Source organism: Polyodon spathula, chromosome 26, assembly GCF_017654505.1.
Source record: "Polyodon spathula isolate WHYD16114869_AA chromosome 26, ASM1765450v1, whole genome shotgun sequence".
Classification (NCBI taxonomy): Eukaryota; Metazoa; Chordata; class Actinopteri; order Acipenseriformes; family Polyodontidae; genus Polyodon; species Polyodon spathula.
The window spans coordinates 14,852,743-14,875,497 of NC_054559.1; the positions used below are offsets into that span (position 1 = coordinate 14,852,743).

Sequence of the window (22,755 nt, forward strand, 5' to 3'; positions counted from 1 at the left end):
ATACCACGAGACCAGTTTATCCTAGCACTGGAGTGTTTGAAGTCACGTCAAATCTCGACAGTTACTGTCTTTAGGTCCACCTACCCTAATCATTAGAAGTAGACATCTCTCCAGCTAGTGTCTTTACAATATTAAACTTTCTAGACTGGTGACAGACTCTGGCCTTTAATCCAATACTGCATTCATTACCTGCTTTCTCATGAGCTTTAATTGGCTAAAATGACCCTCCTCCCCCTCTCTCATACTACAATTATGAATAAGCCTCTCAAACGAAAAACAATACACTTTAACTCCTTCATTTGGAATACTCAGATCCCTAATAAAACAGGCAATTAAAAGAGTTTAGTAGGAGTGCATCACAGTCCCTTCCTGTGGGTGCGTGTGCAGTAGCAAGGTTCTGTTCAGTCCACAGAAAAGTGGTTCTGAAAGGATTTTAAGAACTGTATCCGTACTTCACACGTGAAATTATAATTAGCGATAATAAAGAAAAGGGATGGTTTGAGCGACATTCAAATATTTTGATAACTGATCATTTTGCAGACATTTTTCATTTTAGGTAAGATTTTATTTTATTTTATTTTTGGATGTTGTTGTACTTTGGTTAAAAAGCAGATTTGAAACACCCAGAATGACACACTGCAGTGGGGAAAAAAATACTTCTTTTAAAAAAAAAAAAAAAGTGCATGGAAAAAGATGAGACACCAGCCATCAGTCAGCCTGCAAAACACAAGTGAATAATATCATCAGCGGCCTAAAGACAGTCGCCTCTGTGTTATTCATATTCAGACATGGTGTTAAATCCCCAGATACCTTTTTAATACTAATCACACAATTAAAATCCAAGTTAAAAAAACAAACACATTCAATATGTTTGCACCAAACAAAGCAGCACTGAATCAATTTATATCCTACTTTGCTTTTCTTTTTTAAATGTATGAAATCCTGGAGCCAAAGCCTTAGCTTTGCATCTCCCAGAGACCTTATGAAAGAAGCACAGCTAATTAAGATCACAGTTTCCAGCTACTAATAGCAACATGTTTTAACTGGGCTTTGGGAGATGAAAGGTGATGTTATGCAAAGAGGAGCACGCTTAATGCAAGGGAAAGAATATCCTTTATCTGGTAAGGAATAAACCATCTTTTAGGAGTCCCTGCTCTGTTTCCTTGAGCTTTAATAGCGGGCAGATGCTGAACAGGGGACAAGCAACACCAGCAGGATTATATAAGTAACTGCTTTTTAATTGATTATTCCACGTGTACAATATAATCACAACAAAGTGTGCTGCCAACTGAACAGTGTTCCAGCGCCGACATGGGCTTCTCTGCTGTGTGTCCAGACTTTTCTGAGAAAGGACTGGTTGCAAATTGCATTTAGAAGATCTTAGGCACCAGTTCACCTGTCTCAGAGAAATATTGCAGCCGTTTACTAGAAAAAGCCAAGAGCAGCTCTCTACCTTCCACTGCAAACCTCCGCTGCAGCGTCGCACAGCTGCTTTAGAACTGTCCTGAACTAGCATGTTATCTTTTTAATGATTTTTCAGTACAGCTGTTCTGTAAGACAAGCTAAAACACAACTGGGTTTTGATACAAATGTAATAAAATGCCTATCATTGTTTTTTCCTTTGTTTTATTGGATAACATTCCTAATAAAATGATCTAACGTCTAGTTTACTGTTTCGGTCCTTTAAAACGTCACTGGACAGAGGTCTCAGTATGACTTTCCTTGCAGTAAATAAATACTTTTTCAGAAGCAATCTACTGTTTGCCAAGCCTCCTAATAGCAGAGTGTTGGTTTTTTAGTACAATGACTACATTTCAAACCAACACAGAGTTGTTTGTTCTGATAACACTAAGGGGTTTTCTTCATGCCTTGCCAAACAGGAGTTGTTTAAACAGAAAAATGAGAAATGTCACCTCTGCAGACTCAATCACATTGGCATCTCTTAATTGCTCTTGCAGACAAAAGGACACAGAAAAGTAAATGGTAGTCTATTCACAGACTTCTCTGCATTATAACAAGCCAGACAATGCCTATGATACAGCATTCCTGTTGCATTACAGATAGGAAGCTCTTGTATAGATTTCATTTACACCATATAAAAAGTCAAACAAAATGCTTATAGGATATCTTTTACCTCAAGGCTTTTTACTTTAAGAACTAAATGTGATAACTGAAATTATTTAAAAAGCACATGTATCAAAGGACACTATTATAGTGAGAAGCCTCAGTTTTTTTTTTCCTTTTAAAACACAAGTAAAGTAAAACAACAGCAGCACCTTAATAAAAAACTAAAACCAAAAGCTGGTTTACTAAGTGTTACATTACTGGAGGAGCAGCTCAATAAGCTGGGCACTCACCCATCAGCGATGGCGAGGTCTCCAGTGCTATTCCTGGTCTCTCTGCTTGAGGGTGTCTGTGCTTTCCCGAGGAGGGACTGTTGGCTCTGTACTTGCTTCAGCACACTGCTCTTTATATCCAGCAGTGTTGACATGGTGATTTGCTACCTGAAGAGGAAGGAGGAGGAGGAAGGTGACACAGTGTGACTGGCACACAGACAGTGGGGTTTCACTTTGGAAGCTCCACACAGATTTCTGACTCAAGCAACAGGTGCAGTTAGAGAGAGCTCCCCAGCAAACAGCATCTCCTATTAATACTAGGAGCGAAAGATACAAAAACGACAGGGGGGGGGGAGAGAGAGAGAGAGAGAGAGAGAGAGAGAGAGAGAGAGAGAGAGAGAGAGTTCCGTCTTTAAAGAATGCACTGGGTGAAACTCCCCTTTTTTATTTCAGTTAGAACATTAATTTAAATATGTACAAAAGCAACCCAGCAACCTGGTAACAGGAACGCTGGCCCTGTAACGGTCTGCCCTTCTCCAGGCCACCCCCCCATATGCAAAAGCTTGCAGCAATTGGAATGACAATTCAGCCCTTCAGTAAATCCATCTAGAATTCTCCACACAATTGTTTCAATAATAGCAATAATAATTCAATATTCCAAAGTGTACTTAAATATCCCTCAGAGGGGTATTCTGACAAAATGGCTCTCTCAAAGTGGGAAACAGCTTTTAATTAGACAGTCATTTATTTTTCTTGCACAACTGAATACAATCATCCAACTCATTGCTTCTTTAAGCTTAATTTTTAAAGCTTTGAATAAAATGGATAATGTGTTTCACAAGGACGTGATTACATTAAACGATAGCAGATTCCATAAAGATGTCTAAACGTCAGGGTTCCAGCAATGGAAAGCCCCAGAATTGGCTGCTGCCGTGGAAGTTTCACTGTTTGTAATTTTTCTTCTCTAGTTTCTGATTTTCTGGGTGGTACAAGTTCAAAACATTTTGTACAAGCATTTCAAAGCATGCATGCAGCACTTGAAAAGCTGACGGATCAGATTCTCTAAACTTAACTTTGATTAAGTTCCGAGAACTTGCAGCAAAAGGAAAAATAATTGGATCGAGATTCTCTGTAATAAAAAATATGAAATTGCATGGCTTTCAATTTGCATAAACTGTATTCAGTATTATCAAGGCCAGAGATAAATAAAAAAAAAGAAAAAAAGATATCAGAAAGCTTGTTGAAACACTTTACAGTATTATAATTACAACGTTAACCACGTCTTCTCTGCCGCGGTCCGATTTATTATCAGAATAGATCTGTCACTATGGCTACAAGTCAATCCAAGGAAACAAGACTTTACAAGGTCAGGTAAGAGAATATTTATTTGCTCTAATCAACTAAACCAACCAACTATATCCTCAGCTCCAGATTAGCCACTTACTATTAAAATGAATAACACAATAAAAAAAAAAAAAAAGTTTTATTAAAATATACCCAGTAATATGAGCTAAACAATCAGAAGTGCTTGCCTTGTCTATCTTGTCCTTGTGTAAATTGCCTGTCTCTTTGTGTGACTTTGGAATGCAAACGGCACCTCTAGACCTGCATTCTGTACTAATCAGTAAAAGCGGCGAGACTAGGGTCATTGTCTAGAGAAGCAGCAGCACTACACAGAACTTTAAAAAAGATGTTTGAGGTGGTGTTCACTCTTCAGAAAATGGACACACGCAGACTTCTGTGAAAAACAGTACTAACTTTTGTTCGTGCACACCAGCAGCTGCATAACAGAACATTATGTACCTTGTGTTCTAGAACAGAGCAAGGATACAAATAAACACCAAAAACAGTCAGTTAGAGCTGATTTGAAGCTTGGTTTTGCGTTTTACAAATATGAGAAGCCAGCAGGTCCCCCATGAGAGAACGAGACAAGTCACTGCTTCCCAAAGGGGAGGCACTGCAGGCATACAGTCAGTGCAGGCATACAGTCAGGTTAACTTTATGACTGAATGAAAACCACTTTCCCTCATTTCTGCTGTGAAACTCACATAACCACAGAGTCAGGATCTGCTTTGCTAGTCTCTTCCAATACAGCAGACACTGGTCTCCTGAAGGTCATTTTAACCCCAAGCGATGGATTCTATGGAGATCCCCTCTTAGGAGGATACCTCTGGGGTTCTTGGCTGCCACCACTGCCGGGAAGAGTTATAAATCCAATAACTATAATAAAATGACTACTGGATTTGTGCATCTAGCAGCTTCACTCCACTCACAGGTACATCAGAGCAGGACGAAGTGACTCCATTGCAACTTCTACAAATACAAAGAAATAAATAACCCCACCCCTTACATTTTAATGCTGTTTGCAATCGTTCCTTGTTCTGCTGAGCTAATGTAGAGCTAGAGATAGTAATATAGTCTAATCATTCCTCTCTATTGCTGCCGTCTTGCTTCCCACACTTGAAAAATCATGTGCTATTGTGACCTTTCAACTCTGTTGCTTCACAGTAAAGTAGGAAGCAACTCATATCACCAAAAATAAATTATATATATTTTTAAAATCAAATAACAGTAAATCAAACTGTCTACTTTCCGCTGCCTTATTGAGTGGTAAGCTACGTTGTCTGCTTATACCAACTCTTTACATTCTCCATCATCCTGTTACTTTTGGGTTTTTTAAACCCAGTCCCGGTACTGTAATCTGGGTCAGAAATGCACCTGCACATTTTAAAACCCAGCAGATCCAGAACTGACGAAACAGAGAACACATTTCCACTTCCAAGGAACAGTGTACTAATGCACCAAAAAAATAACCTGATTAGCATTTAAATAACAGCCTTACATTCACATGAACTTTTAATGAACGCAGTAAGAGACCTCTTTAAAAACACTACAAATTAACATGTCACAGCGACTGCCAATTCACTGAACACAGAAAGACAAAAATTGTAGGCTTGACAATGTGCAACGCATAGAACACATCTATCAGATGCTAATAAAATTGTGCAGGATTGTTATTAGCAGACAGACATTAACCAGCAACAACAGATCTATGGATGAAAAGATAGGATTTACGCAAGATAAAAAGTGCCCTCAAAAGAGAAGAAACCCGAATTAATGGCTGTTATTAAAATGTTAGTAAAAGCATACTTCTATTTGATGAGCTTGTGATTGGGATTTTACAAACCAGAGTTAGTAACTGTGCACAATCCTGCCCTATCTGGCTATATATTTATAACTCAATAACCATCAATTTGACACATTTGTCATCTTTCTGCCTTTAAATTTCTGCAGCAGATGCTGTGAAAGCTGTCAAACAAATACCTGTTGATCTCTTCAGTCTTTACAGTTTATATGAGAGAGAGAGAGAGTTCTGTGCAGCTACACTTTTTATTGCATTTTTAAATGAAACACTAAAATGTTTTCTTGTATATACCGTTTACAGTGCATCAGGGTGTGTCGCTGTGATCAGGGTCAGTCAACATTACCTTGCATTACCTGGGAGGGTGAATTTACAATTAGGAGTTATGAACAGATATCTCTTTTAAGGTCTCACTGTTCGCTCCCTGCCATGCAGAATGCACACAGACAAAAGAAATCAGACGTGTTTCTCGAATACAAACCAATGAGCCCGCTCCAGACTGGTTTTTCTTCTTTAATGCTTGCCAGTTGCATGGTCCTGCCCATCATGAATGCATGACTTGATAAGAAGAACTAATATTTATTATTATACAATGTGGTGTTTGTGTTCCATTGTAAACAACCTAGACCAGTACGTGATGCTAGTTAGTCATTCTCAACGTTTCCTAATGGAAATGTTTGTGAAAGAACTTCCATATTCTACAGAAAGAGCTTCTTCTTATTCCACAATATTCTGGCATTCTTGGTTTTATATGACAGTGCTACCCGACCTATGAAACTATTGTAATTGCATTTCCACACAGTACAATTTTGATTCTTGCAAGACTTCTGATTTGATTCTAATCTGGGCACTGCCAGGGGACAGTCTTATTACTGAACAGCAGTAGCAATCATAGAAGAAGTGGAAAAATGCATCGAAAGAAAACAGAAACCCTTAGTGTGAAATCCTCAGGTGCAGCATGCTAAGGAGTTTGCCAATCACAGACATACACTACCCATTGCACAGTTCAACACTAAGGCATAGTCTAATGTGAAGCCACTAGTGCATGTTAAGATGAGTGTGCATGGTTATTGTGCAGCTTACTGGGTCCTTCAGCACACTACTAAGTAAGAATGCAGATTTTGCACAAGAGCTTGGGTTGTAGCTTTGCTGCCCTGAGCTGGAGAGACAGATCACCTGATAGCATTGCGACTTCAATTCCGCACGAGCCTCGACCTTTACTTCAGGAGCACATTCGGTCAGATCAACCCCTACACATCAATACTAAAAACCGCTCTTCCCACAAAAGAGCCACCCCACCAAATAAATGAGCATTATGTTTTATGAACACTTGCCCCTTATGGAGCACCAGAGTGGCCTCGCTCAGAAGGAGAGCAATTAAAAAAAACAAGACTACTCCGTCACAGCGCTGCTACAGGTGCAGGCGGATTTATTGTGAAAAACACTTCATATCAACCCCCCCCCCCCCACGCTTCTCTGAGGAAGTTGAAAATGTTAGGTGAAAGAGGGTTCTGTACACATCAGATCTCAATGCAATATTGAACTAACTTGTGCACCCAAGTCAACATCATATGAGCACATAAAGCTATGCAAAGACCAAAAAAATAAATAAATGCAACAGTACAATAATCAGACGGATATTATTACAATGCATTTCTTTAATAAATTGCTGCCCGGACTCCTGGGTTATTTACGTATAGTTCAGAAACTAAACAATATTCTGTGGAGTGTGCACTAATTCAGGGATTTGCTTTCTATTGACAATAATATAAAGTCTTTAATATTCATTTCAACGAACACTAGATCCTCCTACAGTAAGAGCAACCCTGTTCTCCCTTTTCTAAAGGGCAGATGGATTAGTATAATATGGTTTTAGCTACATCAAAATTAAATTAGAGACATTATCCCCGTTCTTCTTTTTTTTAACAGAGGTAGCCTGGAGCTCTGTCGATCAGCGTATATAAAGAGTGTTTAACGTTCTGGACCAGTTGACAAGAGTCTGTCTAACACTTATCAGTCATCCCCATGGTGTGTTCTAAACACAGGGGCTGAGTTTAACTGCTGTTCAGTCACATGACCACCATCCCCTTTACACAGGGGCTGAATGAGCAGCTGTCCTGGTCTGTGGTGAATCTATCCATCATTTTTGGTCTACTTGAGCTGGAATGGCCCAGTCTAAGCCAACTACATTGCTAAAAAGGATTAATACTGCAACATACATGGCCTATGTTTTTTATTATTAGCTTCTCTGATAATATTTTTCTGCTCCCAAGCAATATTAAAGGATGTTGTTTTTAAAAAATAATCTTCCAGTAACACATCCACTCCCAGTGGGAATACCACCTCCCATGATTAATATCTGCACGCGTTTATTACATTCCACTTAAGTGGGTATTACCATATAATATTGAGAGGCATGGTTTGCCCCAGTCGCCCAGGTAACCATGGCAACACTACAGTAAATCTCACCAGCAGAAGCATACTGTTGCACCTTATACACAGCGGTTTGGCGATTCACACAGTGTTCATATCACAGACAGATAATGTGAACTGCCTCAATATTAAACACGACGAAGGCTGTGTTTGTACATGACTTTTCCTGACTTTTCCAATTCAACCCCTAATTCCTATTCTCCAACATGATAGGCAGTGCAATTATATAAATTATGGAAACAGGCGAAGGAGTACTAAAAAGTTATTGCAAAGTGCCTTGCAGTTCTGTAATTAAGACACACATACACACACAAAAAAAAAACGAAGTCAAAAGGTAATACAATAACTCCCAAGCTGCAAGCTGACAGGCGGAGGTAGATAATTGTATTGCGAGGTTCTCGATCACCAGCCAGATACTGCTTTGCCTACATTGATAACACAGATGGCACTGGAAGAAACAGTGTGGATGTGGGTTTATTACTGCACTGAAAATGCGCTCCGTTAATCAAGGTCTTTGCTTCTGTTGGTATTCCTACGGCTTTGGCGAGTGTCACAAGGCTTTGATGAACAGTCTTGACAGTATTTTCCATATTAAAACCAAAAGGTCCTTTCTGTTGCGCATCTGTTTTGTGACAGTAAGCCAGCCAGAAATGGTTTCAAGTGTGTAGATGCTGGCGGCACAGCTAGTGAAGCGTTGGGATTACTGTCTATCAATACAAATTCCCGTGTCATTTTAATTTGTGGATTTATTTGGCTTATCTGTGTCACTGTATTTTGTGACACAGATAGGTTCCGTGTTTCCAAAGGGAAAGTCATTAAAAGTGGGTCCTTTCTACACCGCCCTTCACCTGTGTTGTTTTAAATTTTAGCTAAACACAGTTTCTGAAAATAACTCCAATCTGAATACACTGGGCGTCAACACAGTTGTGTGTAGACGACTAGAGAACGGTACTAGTTTTGCAATAACAAAGCAAAAACCAACCTCATTTAAAAGTCGTGGAAACGTGTCCCAAGACTATGGTGCAAGCCATTTCATTATCCAAGTTCAACAACCCAAGATTCACGTCACGTATTATAAACACCCTGCTCTATACAGATGCATCAACTTACAACAGTTTTCAAGAGCCATCAAGCAATTACCTACAAAACAGTAACAATTTGAAATTCGTGTTATGTAAAAACAATACACATTTCTAAAACGCATGACTTAATACAATGCAATCACTAAAGAATCCACTGATTTTACACAAAGCACATAAAACTGGTGCATTCAACAGCCGGCAATGCAAAGATCTATTCACAGCTATTTCATTAATTTTCTATATACCCCTGTCACACTGTCATTACCACGCGTCAAAATTATGTTTAGGCAAGTGCATTAGTATTGCAATCAACAGTTTATTAAAACGTTTGAGACAAACAAAAAAAGGAGGTTTTAGCAAGATGTTAACTTAAAAAAAAAACTTCTTGTAACCACACAAGCAACTTGTACAGCAATTAAATACAACGCAAGCCCCACCTGTTAGGCGTATACTTCAGTTATTTCTCATACACCTTCCAAAAATCTTGAGCAAAAAAGATGCGGCGCTGAATGACGTCCTAATGTCTTCTTGTACTTGTTGCCAAAGTGATGCGAGTAGCCTTTCTGGAACATTCGAGACAACGCGAAAGTGTTTTATTTTCTGATTCACGATTTTTCTTTTTTTTTTCACGTGTTTTTTTTTTCTCGGCACGATCCTTATACGGTCACAGGAAGTTGTGGGAGTATCTTTTCCCGAAGCTGCGTCGCCGGAGGAGAGAAAGACTCCTCGACTTACCTGAAGCATCAATGCTTTTGTACTTTTTAGCACAGAGAGAAACAGGCAGAGGAACAAACCTTAGAACAAATGTTTACTGATGCACGTGTACTTACTTATTAAACAATGAGTTATTTTAAAAAACAAACAAACAAAAAAACAGTACAGTAAAACTATTTAATTTGACATTGCAGTAATATATACATATAAAGTGTATGGTCATATGGTCATTTTAAAACAGTCTGTGTCAACTCTAGGGAGTTCAGGAAGTTGCTTTGCAAAACCTTAAATCTTAAAATATCAAGTAGGTTTGTTTGTTATGTCATGCATTCGGACCCCGCAGGAGCAAGTGCAGCCAAACTCTGCACGGCCTCCTCTTTCATCCAGGGGAAGGGCGAGGGCTCTGTGTAGATCCAAAATTTTGACCCCCGGGGTACTTTATTTAGTAACCCCATTGCTGGATCACTACAGTAGCCATGTATCTCAAATGAAATAAACCCACAAAACCAACAAAAAAAAAAAAAAAAAAAAAAAAACAAAAAAAATAATAATAATAATAATAATAATAATAATAATAATAATGTTTGAAAAAAGGTTAAGGGGTCCGAGCGCACTGTGCGACAATGTTTATTTCTTCTTGTTCTTTTTAATCTGAAAAGTTTTGAAAACACAAAAAAAGCTGCTTTAGAATCTGAATTAAGCACAGGTTTATAGTCTCGTTCCCCTGATTAGCTTGCGCAGCGTATGAACTGTGTTTTGCGGGCTACCTGTAATTATGTTCAGTGCAATCGCTCGCTCTCATGCGCACAGACAAACAGATGAAACAGCATTGCTAATTCTCCACCATTTGGTGCTATAAATACACGAGACACATTAATTACAAGGCTGTCAAGAGGAAATGGTTCTTCTGCTCTCAGTCATTATTCTGTAGCGCATATTTAAATAAAAAGAGCCAGATGACATTTTAGCAAAAGTAGGTGCAGTAATGCACTTTGGAAATGGGCAGCACTTTCCAGACAACAGCTTGTGAAATGCAGAGTTATATTACAAGTACTATTATCAGCTAAAGGCGCTTTGTATCGTCTAAGTGGCCTCTTTATTACGAACATTGCTAAATTACTGGAAAGGTTTTAGAGGGTTGATGCAAAAAAAGATGTTCATACTCTATTTGTTCTTTGTGATTTTTAATATGAAATAATTTGGCTGGTGCAAAGTTATGTTGCATCTTGCATTAAGTGGAAATATTTGGTTGCTATTGCATGTAGTTGACACTGTTTGTATAAAGTCCACCTCTTTGGAAATGAAATCTGATTGCAGTGGAAGCCAAGCTCTGGTTTGGTTCACAAGTGGGATTGAGTGTTGTTTGCAATCTACTGCACCTTTATTTGTATGCATGTAAAACTCTGAAAAATGATAATGGCTCAGCACTGAGAGAAAGGCTTGCATTTAAATACGAAGTCCTTGACCAAAGCTTTGCACTTTTTTTGAATTCTAAATCTGAAGTGCTTTGGTAGAACTCATTTCGGTTTTGTTGACAAAAAAGAAAATTGAATAAGGTCTTGCATTTAAAATATTGACATTCAATGTCAAGATACCTGACAAAGATTAAGTCCAGCCTGGCACAGGTTCAAACACTCAAGGGGCCTATATTCAAACTCTGTGCTCAAATCAAAGTGAAAGTTTTGGTAAATAAAAGTCTGAAATACATCACCCCTCCTGTTCTCTAAAGGGGCAGCTGCAATTGTCATCCATAAAGAAGAATAACTAAGCAAGTTGTAGGGTAAAAAAAATAATCTCCACAGTAAAATGCTTGACCCCACAGTAAATTCGGTGTACCCCTGCAGAAATAATTTAAAAAAAGATGTTTGTATAATTATTAATAATTGTAAATGTTGCTATAACAGGTTATAGTACCTTATTTATAAAGTTGATGCAATCCATTATCTGAAAAGCATAGAGTATCTGTAAGAGTGTATGTGTGTGTGGGGGGGGGGGGGGGGGGGGGGTCCTAACAACACCACTGGATCCACTGATATGACTTTCTCACTGAGACATGCGGAAATCACCTGCCAGGCTCCTAACAGTGTCTCTCGCATCAGCCTCTGGAAGTGAAATCAATAATCCCCAGGGCTTAATCACTCAGTTTATTTCACTTCCAGCCATGCTCTCTTGGCAGGCTTCCCTCGCCATTGCTCCTGGATTTCCTTCTGTTTTATTTCTTCTATTTTAATTTCAATGCTCACAGACAGAAAAACAGGAGAGCTTTAAAAACAGGAGCCCAAGCACTGTTCAAACAGTTGGCAGCTGTTCCCCTGGGCTCTGACACGACTGGGTAGCAAATCCAATTAATTAACAGGAAACTCCAGAACGTCGTGTAGCGCCAGAGAACTCTGTTCACAGACAGCAAGATACGTCTTGGCATTTAGATTGTGATTAAAACAACTGTCCTGTTATGTTGTCTTTGTTCTCTTAAAAACTGCTAATGTAATTGCTTACTCTTAGGGATTGATACAGGAAAGTTGTCTCAAACTAGGAACCAGGTTTCAAGCCACTGTTCTTGAAAAAGTGGCTTTGTGTTCACTTAGCCTTATTGTATAAGAGAAAACAGCTTACGCAGTTCGATTCTGGATGTTCAAACTTATAATGAGAGACACTCTACACACAATGTAAATAATTATTATAAATCGTCAACAAATAAGATGTATAATAATTGTGACGAATCCATAACAGTGATTGGTTGACATCTCAGACATGATTGATAAAGTTAAAAAGAACTGAAATGTTCTAAAAAATAAGAAAAGGGCTCTGTCTGGAGACGTTTACAGTGGCTTGCGAAAGTATTGACCCCCCTTGGAATTTTTCCTACTTTGTTGCCTTACAACCTGGAATTAAAATAGATTTTTATTTGGATTTCATGTAATGGACATACACAAAATAGTCCAAATTGGTGAAGTGAAATGAAAAAAATAACTTGTTTAAAAAAATTCTAAAAAATAAATAACGGAAAAGTGGTACGTGCATATGTATTCACCCCCTTTGCTATTAAGCCTCTAAATAAGATCTGGTGCAACCAATTACCTTCAGAAGTCACATAATTAGTTAAATAAAGTCCACCTGTGTTCAATCTAAGTGTCACATGATCTGTCACATGATCTCAGTATATATACACCTGTTCTGAAAGGCCCCAGAGTCTGCAACACCACTAAGCAAGGGGCACCACCAAGCAAGCGGCACCATGAAGACCAAGGAGCTCTCCAAACAGGTCAGGGACAAAGTTGTGGAGAAGTACAGATCATGGTTGGGTTATAAAAAAATATCCAATACTTTGAACATCCCACGGAGCACCATTAAAGCCATTATTAAAAAATGGAAAGAATATGGCACCACAACAAACCTGGCAAGAGAGGGCCGCCCACCAAAACTCACGGACCAAGCAAGGAGGGCATTAATCAGAGAGGCAACAAAGAGACCAAAGATAACCCTGAAGAAGCTGCGAAGCTCCACAGCGGAGATTGGAGTATCTGTCCATAGGACCACTTTAAGCCGTACACTCCACAGAGCTGGGCTTTAAGGAAGAGTGGCCAGAAAAAAGCCATTGCTTAAAGAAAAAAATAAGCAAACACATTTGGTGTTCGCCAAAAGGCAATTGGGAGACTCCCCAAACATATGGAAGAAGGTACTCTGGTCAGATGAGACTAAAATTGAGCTTTTTGGCCATCAAGGAAAACGTTATGTCTGGCGCAAACCCAACACCTCTCATCACCCCGAGAACACCATCCGAAGCATGGTGGTGGCAGCATCATGCTGTGGGGATGTTTTTCATCGGCAGGGACTGGGAAACTGGTCAGAATTGAATGAATGATGGATGGCGCTGAATACAGGGAAATTCTTGAGGGAAATCTGTTTCAGTCTTCCAGAAATTTGTGACTGGGACAGAGGTTCACCTTCCAGCAGGACAGTGACCCTAAGAATACTGCTAAAGCAACACTCGAGTGGTTTAAGGGGAAACATTTAAATGTCTTGGAATGGCCTAGTCAAAGCCCAGACCTCAATCCAATTGCGAATCTGTGGTATGACTTAAAGATTGCTGTACACCAGCGGAACCCATCCAACTTGAAGGAGCTGGAGCAGTTTTGCCCTGAAGAATGGGCAAAAATCCCAGTGGCTAGATGTGCCAAGCTTATAGATACATACCCCAAGAGACTTGCAGCTGTAATTGCTGAAAAAGGTGGCTCTACAAAGTAGAGACTTTGGGGGGGTGAATACACGCTCAAGTTTTCTGTTTTTTTGTCTTATTTCTTGTTTGTTTCACAATAAAAAATATTTTGCCTCTTCAAAGTGGTAGACATGTTGTGTAAATCAAATGATACAAACCCCCAAAAAATCCATTTTAATTCCAGCTTGTAAGGCAACAAAATAGGAACAATGCCAAGGGGGGTCAATACTTTCTCAAGCCACTGTAAGCAACCTGCCATAGACAAAATAAAATGTTGGCTCACAAGTAATAGGCTGTGTTTCTCAGAGCAGTACACAACTGAGCTGTACATTTCAAGGTCTTCAGTGACTGAGAGCGGACATCGATGGATTGCCCAGGGCTCTGCCCTGCATTGGAGGGGTTCAGCAGAGTCCATCCACCATGGAGACGAGACTCCCTGGGTCCTGTAAATATATTGAAAAATCAAAGCGCTCCTCCTGTTGGTAAGATTGTCACAGCTCTGTACTCTCATCCTGCCTGTCCTGACAGCTCACTTCTTTACCATTTCAACAAAGCTGGCCTTGGAGTTTGAAGTGTCCGACAGTCATTAGGGTTTAGCATAATGAGGAAAACGGACCACAGCTGGTGCAATTATTGTGCAGTAAATATATTTTGGTTACATAGTGTATCTTGTAATCTACAGTTCTGGCACCAAAACAAGGTTGAAAACTGCTGCTTAATATCTTGAATGTACTGACTTTTTCTTTTAGTTTACATGTTCACAATGCATCAATACCAAACTGCTGTTTCAACACCGTAGGCTTTGGATTGGTGGAGATCATTAAATGCAAGCCTGATTGCAGATACTGATTGGCGATAATGATTTGGAGATGATGGTGCAGGTGAATCAGATTCCGAATATATTGCTGAATCATCGGGGTAAACTCTGGCTGTGGCACTTGATACGTGAGTCTGGAATGAGCACGTTGCAGGGGTGGCACACATTTACTTTGTCTCCTCCCTTGGGAACCGGCCTAACAAATAAACTTCCCATATTTTTCCTTCAGGATTTAATACTTTAGTGGGGATGTGACTTTATTAGCTAAAATGAAGGGAGTTTGTCTGAGGCACATCTGCTTAAAGGTGGAAACAGTTAAGGCTGTATATCTATATATCTATCTATCTATAAATTAATATAAGTTACTTCTAGAAACATAATAGCATTCTCACAAGTCTATAAAACTGTTGGAAATCTTCACAAGAGGGCAAAGACAGTTTTTCCTGCAGCAATACTATACAGTGAGTTCACTTCCTGTGTTACACATAATAGGCCCCCATCTGAGCCTTACACTGGCTTTCTATGGTGTCCCCGGGGTCAGGTAGGACCCTAATTCCTCCAACACAGCCAGAAAATTGAAACAAAAGATTGACAACAAAACACTAAGGGACTTGAGACAATGTTGCCAAGCAAATGAGAATGAATAGGTTTTTAAAGCTTTATTAGCATTACTGCTCCTTTAATTCTACCAGTCTTCCTAACAGAGTCTAATGGCCAATTACTGCAACAGGTGAAATGGGTTATGACAAACTCCAGGCTCAATTATACAGCGTTACACTGAGACCCTAGGGAACAGGCTTGGTGTTCCTTAATGAGGAGCTTTTGTCACACTTCATTGTGAGCTGCTGTGCTGGAAAACCACAGAAGTTCCTCTGTTCCTCAGGAGTGATGTTTTCATTTTCTGTCAGTATCCCTGTCATCTTTTTGAAATTAGACCTTTTTAATTGTTTTCAGCTCTTAAACAATTGCAGAGTTTAAGTTACTTATAAAATGTTATAGCGAACTTGAACTCTGCAACTGTTTAAGACAGAAGTCACCTGACTTACTCAAGTGCATCATGCTGTAGCAGGGCACAAGCCCTGCTGCTGTAAATAGTTTGTGTGAGAATGTAAGATTGGCAGGGATTGGGTTAAATCTGTCACTGCCAGCAATCACAGGTGTGGCTATTGGTGCTAACTGGGGAGTGGCCACATGCATAAAATGAGCCAGAAATGCTTTGTTTGTTGGAGTTTTATTTTTGTTTTGTTAAATAAAGGTGCGTGTGCGCGTTTAAACTGCAGCTTTCTGTCTCTGGGTCTCTCACGGTAACAGCCGTGATGCTGCTCCATCACGTATGTACATTTCACTTGGCATGAAAATAGGTTTGTTAATTTCATATCCATTTTCGAATAGCAATATGATCCCCATAAGAGGGATTAAACTGCTTAATTGCATAAAAAGTCCTCTTCTTCTGATGCTACTGCCAATGTTTCTACTAATATTTACCAGCAGTACGCATTTTGTTATTACATAACATTTACATATTAGTCCAATAGCAATATCTGTGCATTTACACGTGGTACTGAGTAATTAATCCCACTTAAAATGAAGTGTTACAGCTAAACTGCCTGTCAACAGTCATCGTAAATTCTTTTTAAGATAGAATATCCACTCCTCGACCATCCACAATCTAATTACCAGAATGAGACCTTGGTTTAATATTTTTGACGTTCATTTGTTTGTAGACGTGTAACATGTAATATAGTGGACAGTAAGAGGAGTAAAATTATTTTACAGTGCGTGTTTGAATCAGCAATGAGGGGATGCACTTGTTTAGTGTGCAGTTCAAGTTCATCTCATTAGATGTTCAAAAACAGTATTAAACCTGTCATTGTACTGGGTGTCAAACTGACACTAACACATTAACCTGTCAATTAATAAACCCCCAATAGGATAATTGGATGATTGATTGATTGATTAGGTGTGGTTAATTGGAGCAAGCAGACGGAGGCAGGTTTGTTTTTCAAACGAAGCCAGCAGTGGAATTACGTGCTGCCCTGAAGTTTTTTGTCCTGTACTGTAAGTGCTTGAAAGAGATTAATAGGTTTTAAACCAAACTTTCACATGTCAAGGTGTCAAAGCCTTCTCAGTATACATATTTATAGTACCTAGACACAGCATGGACCTGGCAGCTTCAATTACTGTCCAGAATGTCAGGAACTCCAAAAAGGTTTTGAATTTTTTATAAAGTGTGACTTTATAAAAGTCCAAGTACCAGCACTGACTAATAACATAATTAATTAAAAATGGATAAATAAAAGGTTCTCAGTATTCAGAGCAAATAATAATAAATATACTTCATTGGTTAAACTCTTGAGTGTCTTGTTATTATATAATTGGGATACAGTGCTGTGCAAATTATTTTAAACAGATCATGCTACAATAAACAGCAATATAACAATGTGTTATGCAACTCGACATCTCATTACTGTTTTTTTTCTTTCTTTCAGTCCTACAGAAGTTGTTAATCAGGTTTAACTCCTTCACTGCTGAGACCGTTTGCACAGCCAGTACTGCAGAAACAACATTTTTGATATCAATGGGCCTACATAATTTCAGCTAACCTATACCTCAATATTAAGATTTTTTTGAAGGACCCAATCACTCATTATGCCACTGAAGTCGTTAATGTCTGTTTCAATGAAAACTGTTCTATTGCTATTATTTGTTTATTTAGCAGATGGCTTTATCCAAGGTGACTTACAGAGACTAGGGTGTGTGACATTCGCATCAGCTGCAGAGTCACTTACAACAATGTCTCAGCTGAAGGGCGGAGCATAAGGAGGTTAAGTGACTTGCTCAAGGTCACACAGTGAGTGAGCTGGGATTTGAACCCGGGACCTCCTGGTTACAAGCCCCATTCTTTAAGCACTGGACCACACAGCCTCCAAGCGCATAGTGTAATCAAAAATGACATTTCCTAAACTATTCACCCATGATCAAAATGAACAAACATTATCCCATGAAGCAGTTTTTACTGTGCTGTGGAGTTGTATTCAGCGTCATAATCAGCGCTGACATTCTACCGAAGTCATACTTAGGTTTCAAGCTATAGCTGGCAGTATTTATATGACTGCTTGGTATTTACTATTCAACCTTCAAATCTATGTTACACAGCAAACCAGAGAAAATTAAGGAGTCTTTTGTACTTCACTAGTATTTTTACATGAGCATTAGCATTGATGATGCAAAAAAAAAAAAAAAAACAGACACGACCTCACTGTCCTCATAGCTAGTTACGGCCATGGTTGTATTTGCTGTAGTGTTAATGTGCAAGCTTTATACAATTGTATTTAATCAATTAAACAAACCCAAATCTCTCCCTAATCACAAGCCTCCCATGACACTGGACTTTTTTTTGCCACGTTTGCCGTTGCTTGTTGAAAAACAGGATATAAAAACTGTAAGCTTCCAAAAGTGTGTAAAACTACCAACAAAATCTGCATAGTAAAGCACGCTGATTAGCATTCTGCGCTAATTGTGATTAACCCTGCTGCTTTGAACAGCCAATCGCTGCATGTAAGGGGTTACAATCATCTTCTTGTGGAGAGCCGTGTTGATTAGCGGTAATCTGAAATTTATAACCAGAGGAAAATGCAGCCATTATTTACTTAAACTGAATACAAATGAGATTTTAAGCAATATAGACTGGACTCCAACTGCTGCTTTTATGTTTGTGCCCACAATGGGTTAAATATCACAGGAAATTGTATTTACTGAAATTCAGGTTTCAAGTCAGTGTAACTCTTCCTACGTTTTAACAATTCAACATGATTAAGCAGAATTGCTGTGGTCCAGTTATTTCCTTTTATTTTTTGCTAATAAAAGATAACCATTGTGGCTAATTGCTTTTATTAATGGAAAAGAAAATGTCAGGTTGATCTCTTTATCCTTTTCCAGTTGCTAAGCTAAATAATTAGCCTGTGCATCATTCAGAGGCCATTAGTGCGATTCTATACTCCGTAAGAAACAGAATGAAGGAATGTGGGGTTCGAGGGTATTCTTTTTTGAAATATGTGTTATATTTTCCTTTTGACGATGGCACTGAATGCAAGAAAGCTTTTAAACACGCAAGCTCTCATGAAAACAAGTTATGGCCAATATGCATACAATGGCTTTATGTGTTTGTTAAAGAACAGGAAATATGTACTAAATGCAAATTCCTTAGATACTCATTTCTTTGCAGATCATCGCTAGTGTAATGAGTCTTAGCAGTGACGCCAGAGAACATTGGTTAGCACTTTAACAGGAAATTAAAAAAAACAAACATTGAAAGACAAAATGATGCCTTAAAGCAGTTACTTATGCCCACATATAGCAGACTCATCCCTGACAAATGTACGTAGACAATATTAGCAAACACTGTTATCATGTCAAATAATATCATAAAAAAAGAATATGTTGGTCCACTGGATAAATATTACAGCATGGTGCTTAAGATCTCTCTACTGTGTCCAACCCTAAAAAGCCTGATATTATTCAGAGCTCACTATATGATGTCCAGTCAATACTAATCTCACAAAGATGTTTATTTTAGCTAAGACAATAACTCGATAGCAACATACTGAAGCCTACCTTGAAATAACGGGTCCCACCTACTTACCTGCCTTCTTAAAAGTCCTGCAACGAATTTGGAAATTCAGAAAGTGGTGAATAATGAATACTTGGGATGGAATAAAAGGGGGCTACAACTTTGCTGCATTCCACAATTCCATTCATGTTAAAAATAAATCCTGACATTGTGTTGATATTGTTGCAAGTAGTAATATATCAAGGTGATCTGGTTACACCAGCATGGTAGTTTTAATTCATGAAACACCAATAAACCAAGTTATTAAATGTGTTGACAAGTTGACTGCAATAAAATTGTAATGATGCGTCTCTAGCGGAAACCATCACATCATGACATGAGATCATTAGGGGGACTCTTTGTAGTGCCAATTATATTAATTAGAGATGCATTGTTAACTACTTAATGGAACTTCATGGCAAGTTTAGACAGCGGTCAGCAATATTCTGCACAGCAGGCAACACCAACTAGCGGTTCTGTTAGCAGTAGCGCTGAAAATAACTCGGATCCCCAAGAGGGCTCACACGTGCAATGTAGTTCAAGCCTTTTCAGCTTGACATGGAGTTTGTTTTAAACTTGTTAGATTGTTTCCACTATCCATGATGCCTACAAATGACATTGAACATTTGTTTTATTCATTTGCATATGCAGGGGTATGTAAATGGCAAAAGGTACTGCAAGTCTCATTCATATATATATATATATATATATTATATATATATATATATATATATATATATATATATATATATATATATGGATGAATTTATTTTTCTTAACTAATACCCACACTAGCTAAATCAAGCATGATCATCAAGGGCCGGAAATGTGGTTGTGAGCGAAATGAATAGCAAGCATGCCCTTTCAAATAGTACATTAATTATTTTGCATGGGTAAGGCAGAAATGTGTGTTTTTTTCCCTTAATCAAACACACTCTATTTAACAAGCTCATTAGTAATCACGGATGGATTCTTAGATGGCCCTGATTAAATAGCTTCCCTTACCTTCAACTAAAATATACAGGTTTTTAATTATTCATTTCCAGCTGAACAAACACAACACATAAACCTGTTCCAAACCTAATGTGGTTGTGGGTGAGTATTTCTATTCTTGCATGTAGGTAAACAATTACTGAAAACAGAAGGAATTCATTCATAGGGGAAAATAAAAGGGCAGGAAAGAGACACCAAGCAGAACCAGCAGTATGTGCATTTAGAAGCTGTATGCAGTTACATTTATATATATCCTTCTAAAAGAAGCAGACAGAAACTGGTAACTGAGAGCAATGGAACACATCTTTTTTTCCTGACCTGTTTTTTTTTTTTTTTTTAAATCACTGCCACATACTTAGTGATCAAAGTGGTGGTATTGAATTAAGAAATGTAATTTAATTAAATATTAAGAAAGCACGATTACCAGTTGACAGTCAATAGGAGGTGGGGTCTACAAGCTCAGTTCCTCAGACCGAGATCTCAAACTAATTCAACACAAGCAGCTTAATATAGTATATTTAAAAACATGTCAAAATGTCCCAAAAGGTTTTTATTTTTTAAAAGCTAGGTTTACTTTTAAATTAAGAGACTATATGGAATGTTCTGTAGTTGCTCAGGAATGAATAAACCAGTGCTGCTTAAACACCAAGACCTTAAAATGACAGTAGCTCTCATCACCTGTTCCACTGAGTGAGTGTTAATCGGGCCTGGATGGAAAAAAAAAAAACAAAAAAAACCCACTCCAACAGGTGCAGAACATCGTGATTGCACTCAGACCAGCTAACCCGTTTACAAGCACAGAAGAGCTGCACTCAATTCTTAAAGAATAACCTGGGTAGTTTGTCCTGAAGCACCTGGCCTGAGACAGTACATCACCCTTAAAAGACATTACCAAGAGGTAGCTACAAGGGTGGAGAAGGGGGAGGCAGATGGATGAGAAGTAACCCAAACACAGTCCATTTACGTTTCTCTGGCCGGAAACAGGAGGACACAATGGCATGTATGGGGCAGTTTCAAGCTTCATCAGTGGCAGAATAAGACCATTGGTAAAACAAGCATCTATGCAAGTTAAAACAGGGATTTAAAAAAGTAATAATTATAAAAAAAACCTATTGCAACAGGCCATATTTGGAAACAAATTAGCAAGAAATAGATGCAGTTTAGAGGGGTTTTCTTGCTAATTGTATACAGATTATAGCTGGAAAATATATTTTCCTTTGTGCCAGAATACTGTCAGGCCCTATATATCTACAAGCCTGCAGACAGTCCTGTTTTATGGTCTATACATGCTGGAGTAGCGCTCAGATCAACTAGGTAACAGAGCTTAGTACTTTACGGTCTCTCACGATGCATGCGACTTCCATTAAACCCCTCAAAACAACAATCTACATTCAGGAGAGCGGGGCTCTTACTTTGATCAATGAAAACACTATGGGATTGAATTATTCTGCCAAAAAAAAAAAAAAATTAACATACTGTAAAACTTCAATACTTTAAATAACACCAGAGGATGAGCTTTAGCTGCTAATAAGTGACAGTGATGAAATCGACTCAGGATTAATAAATCACAATAGAAAACGTAATTTAAGGCAGGCCTACATGTAATGCACATTTGTTTAATGCAGTTATCACATTAAGTTTTGATAATTTTAAGAGTGCTGAAAGTAGCCAAGATACAATCCTCTTGGTGTATTTTCAGATTTTGTTGTATTAATGTACAAGTTTGAGATTAAACATTTTTGATAATGATACTTATTGCTTTTATTATTTTTTAAACATTTTAGAAAGTTTGTAATTATTGTGCTATAAGCATAGCCCGTGTTCTGATCTCTATAGGGCTATCTTAGTGGATTTAACTGTTAACAATGGTGGATCTAATTCTGTTTTTAAATAAGCATGCAGAAGTACAAACTTGTATTTGCCAATGTTTTGCATACCGTACCCTTGTTAACCAGCACATATAAAAAGACTAATACTTTTGCTTTATACTTGAGGGTGTACAGTACAATGTAATTTTTTTGTTAAACAAAACTGTTACTTCCCACTTAAACGTTCCAGCAACCTTAACAAAGTTGGTGGAATGTTTAAATGGAGTTACAATGTTGCTACAAGGTTGCGTGTTAGCAGCTTCTCAATGAAGCATGTGAAGCTAGTGATCTAATATAAATCGCCGGTCTCCAATAAATGCTAGGTTTGCTGGCAAATATTGTAAATAAACACCAGAGGCACTACGCAAAACAAGAGGTTGTCACTGTACCCCCTTAACCTCAAATCTGGAACGAATGTCACCACTTAAATTATAGCTTAGCACAGGACTTCAGAACAGCAGAGACTAATATGTAAAAGAAGGAGAAAAAGTAGGGTCAGCATGGAGACCATTCCAATTGTACTCAAGTATTCTCAAAATAATTAA

The 22,755-nt window shown here is 38.4% G+C and overlaps 1 protein-coding gene across 1 annotated transcript in view; it reads right to left on the bottom strand.

The window, feature by feature from the left end:
* LOC121300886 (BAI1-associated protein 3-like) overlaps window positions 1-9,556 on the bottom strand; it is a 29,338-nt gene extending 19,782 nt beyond the window's left edge. The window contains exons 1-2 of the mRNA XM_041229850.1: window positions 9,431-9,556; window positions 2,358-2,504 (exon numbers count right to left, since the gene is read on the bottom strand). Of these exons, the coding sequence (XP_041085784.1) occupies window positions 2,358-2,491 (134 nt within the window). The 5' untranslated portion in view covers window positions 2,492-2,504; window positions 9,431-9,556. The remainder of the gene's footprint in view (window positions 1-2,357; window positions 2,505-9,430) is intronic.
* Window positions 9,557-22,755: the final 13,199 nt, after the last annotated feature.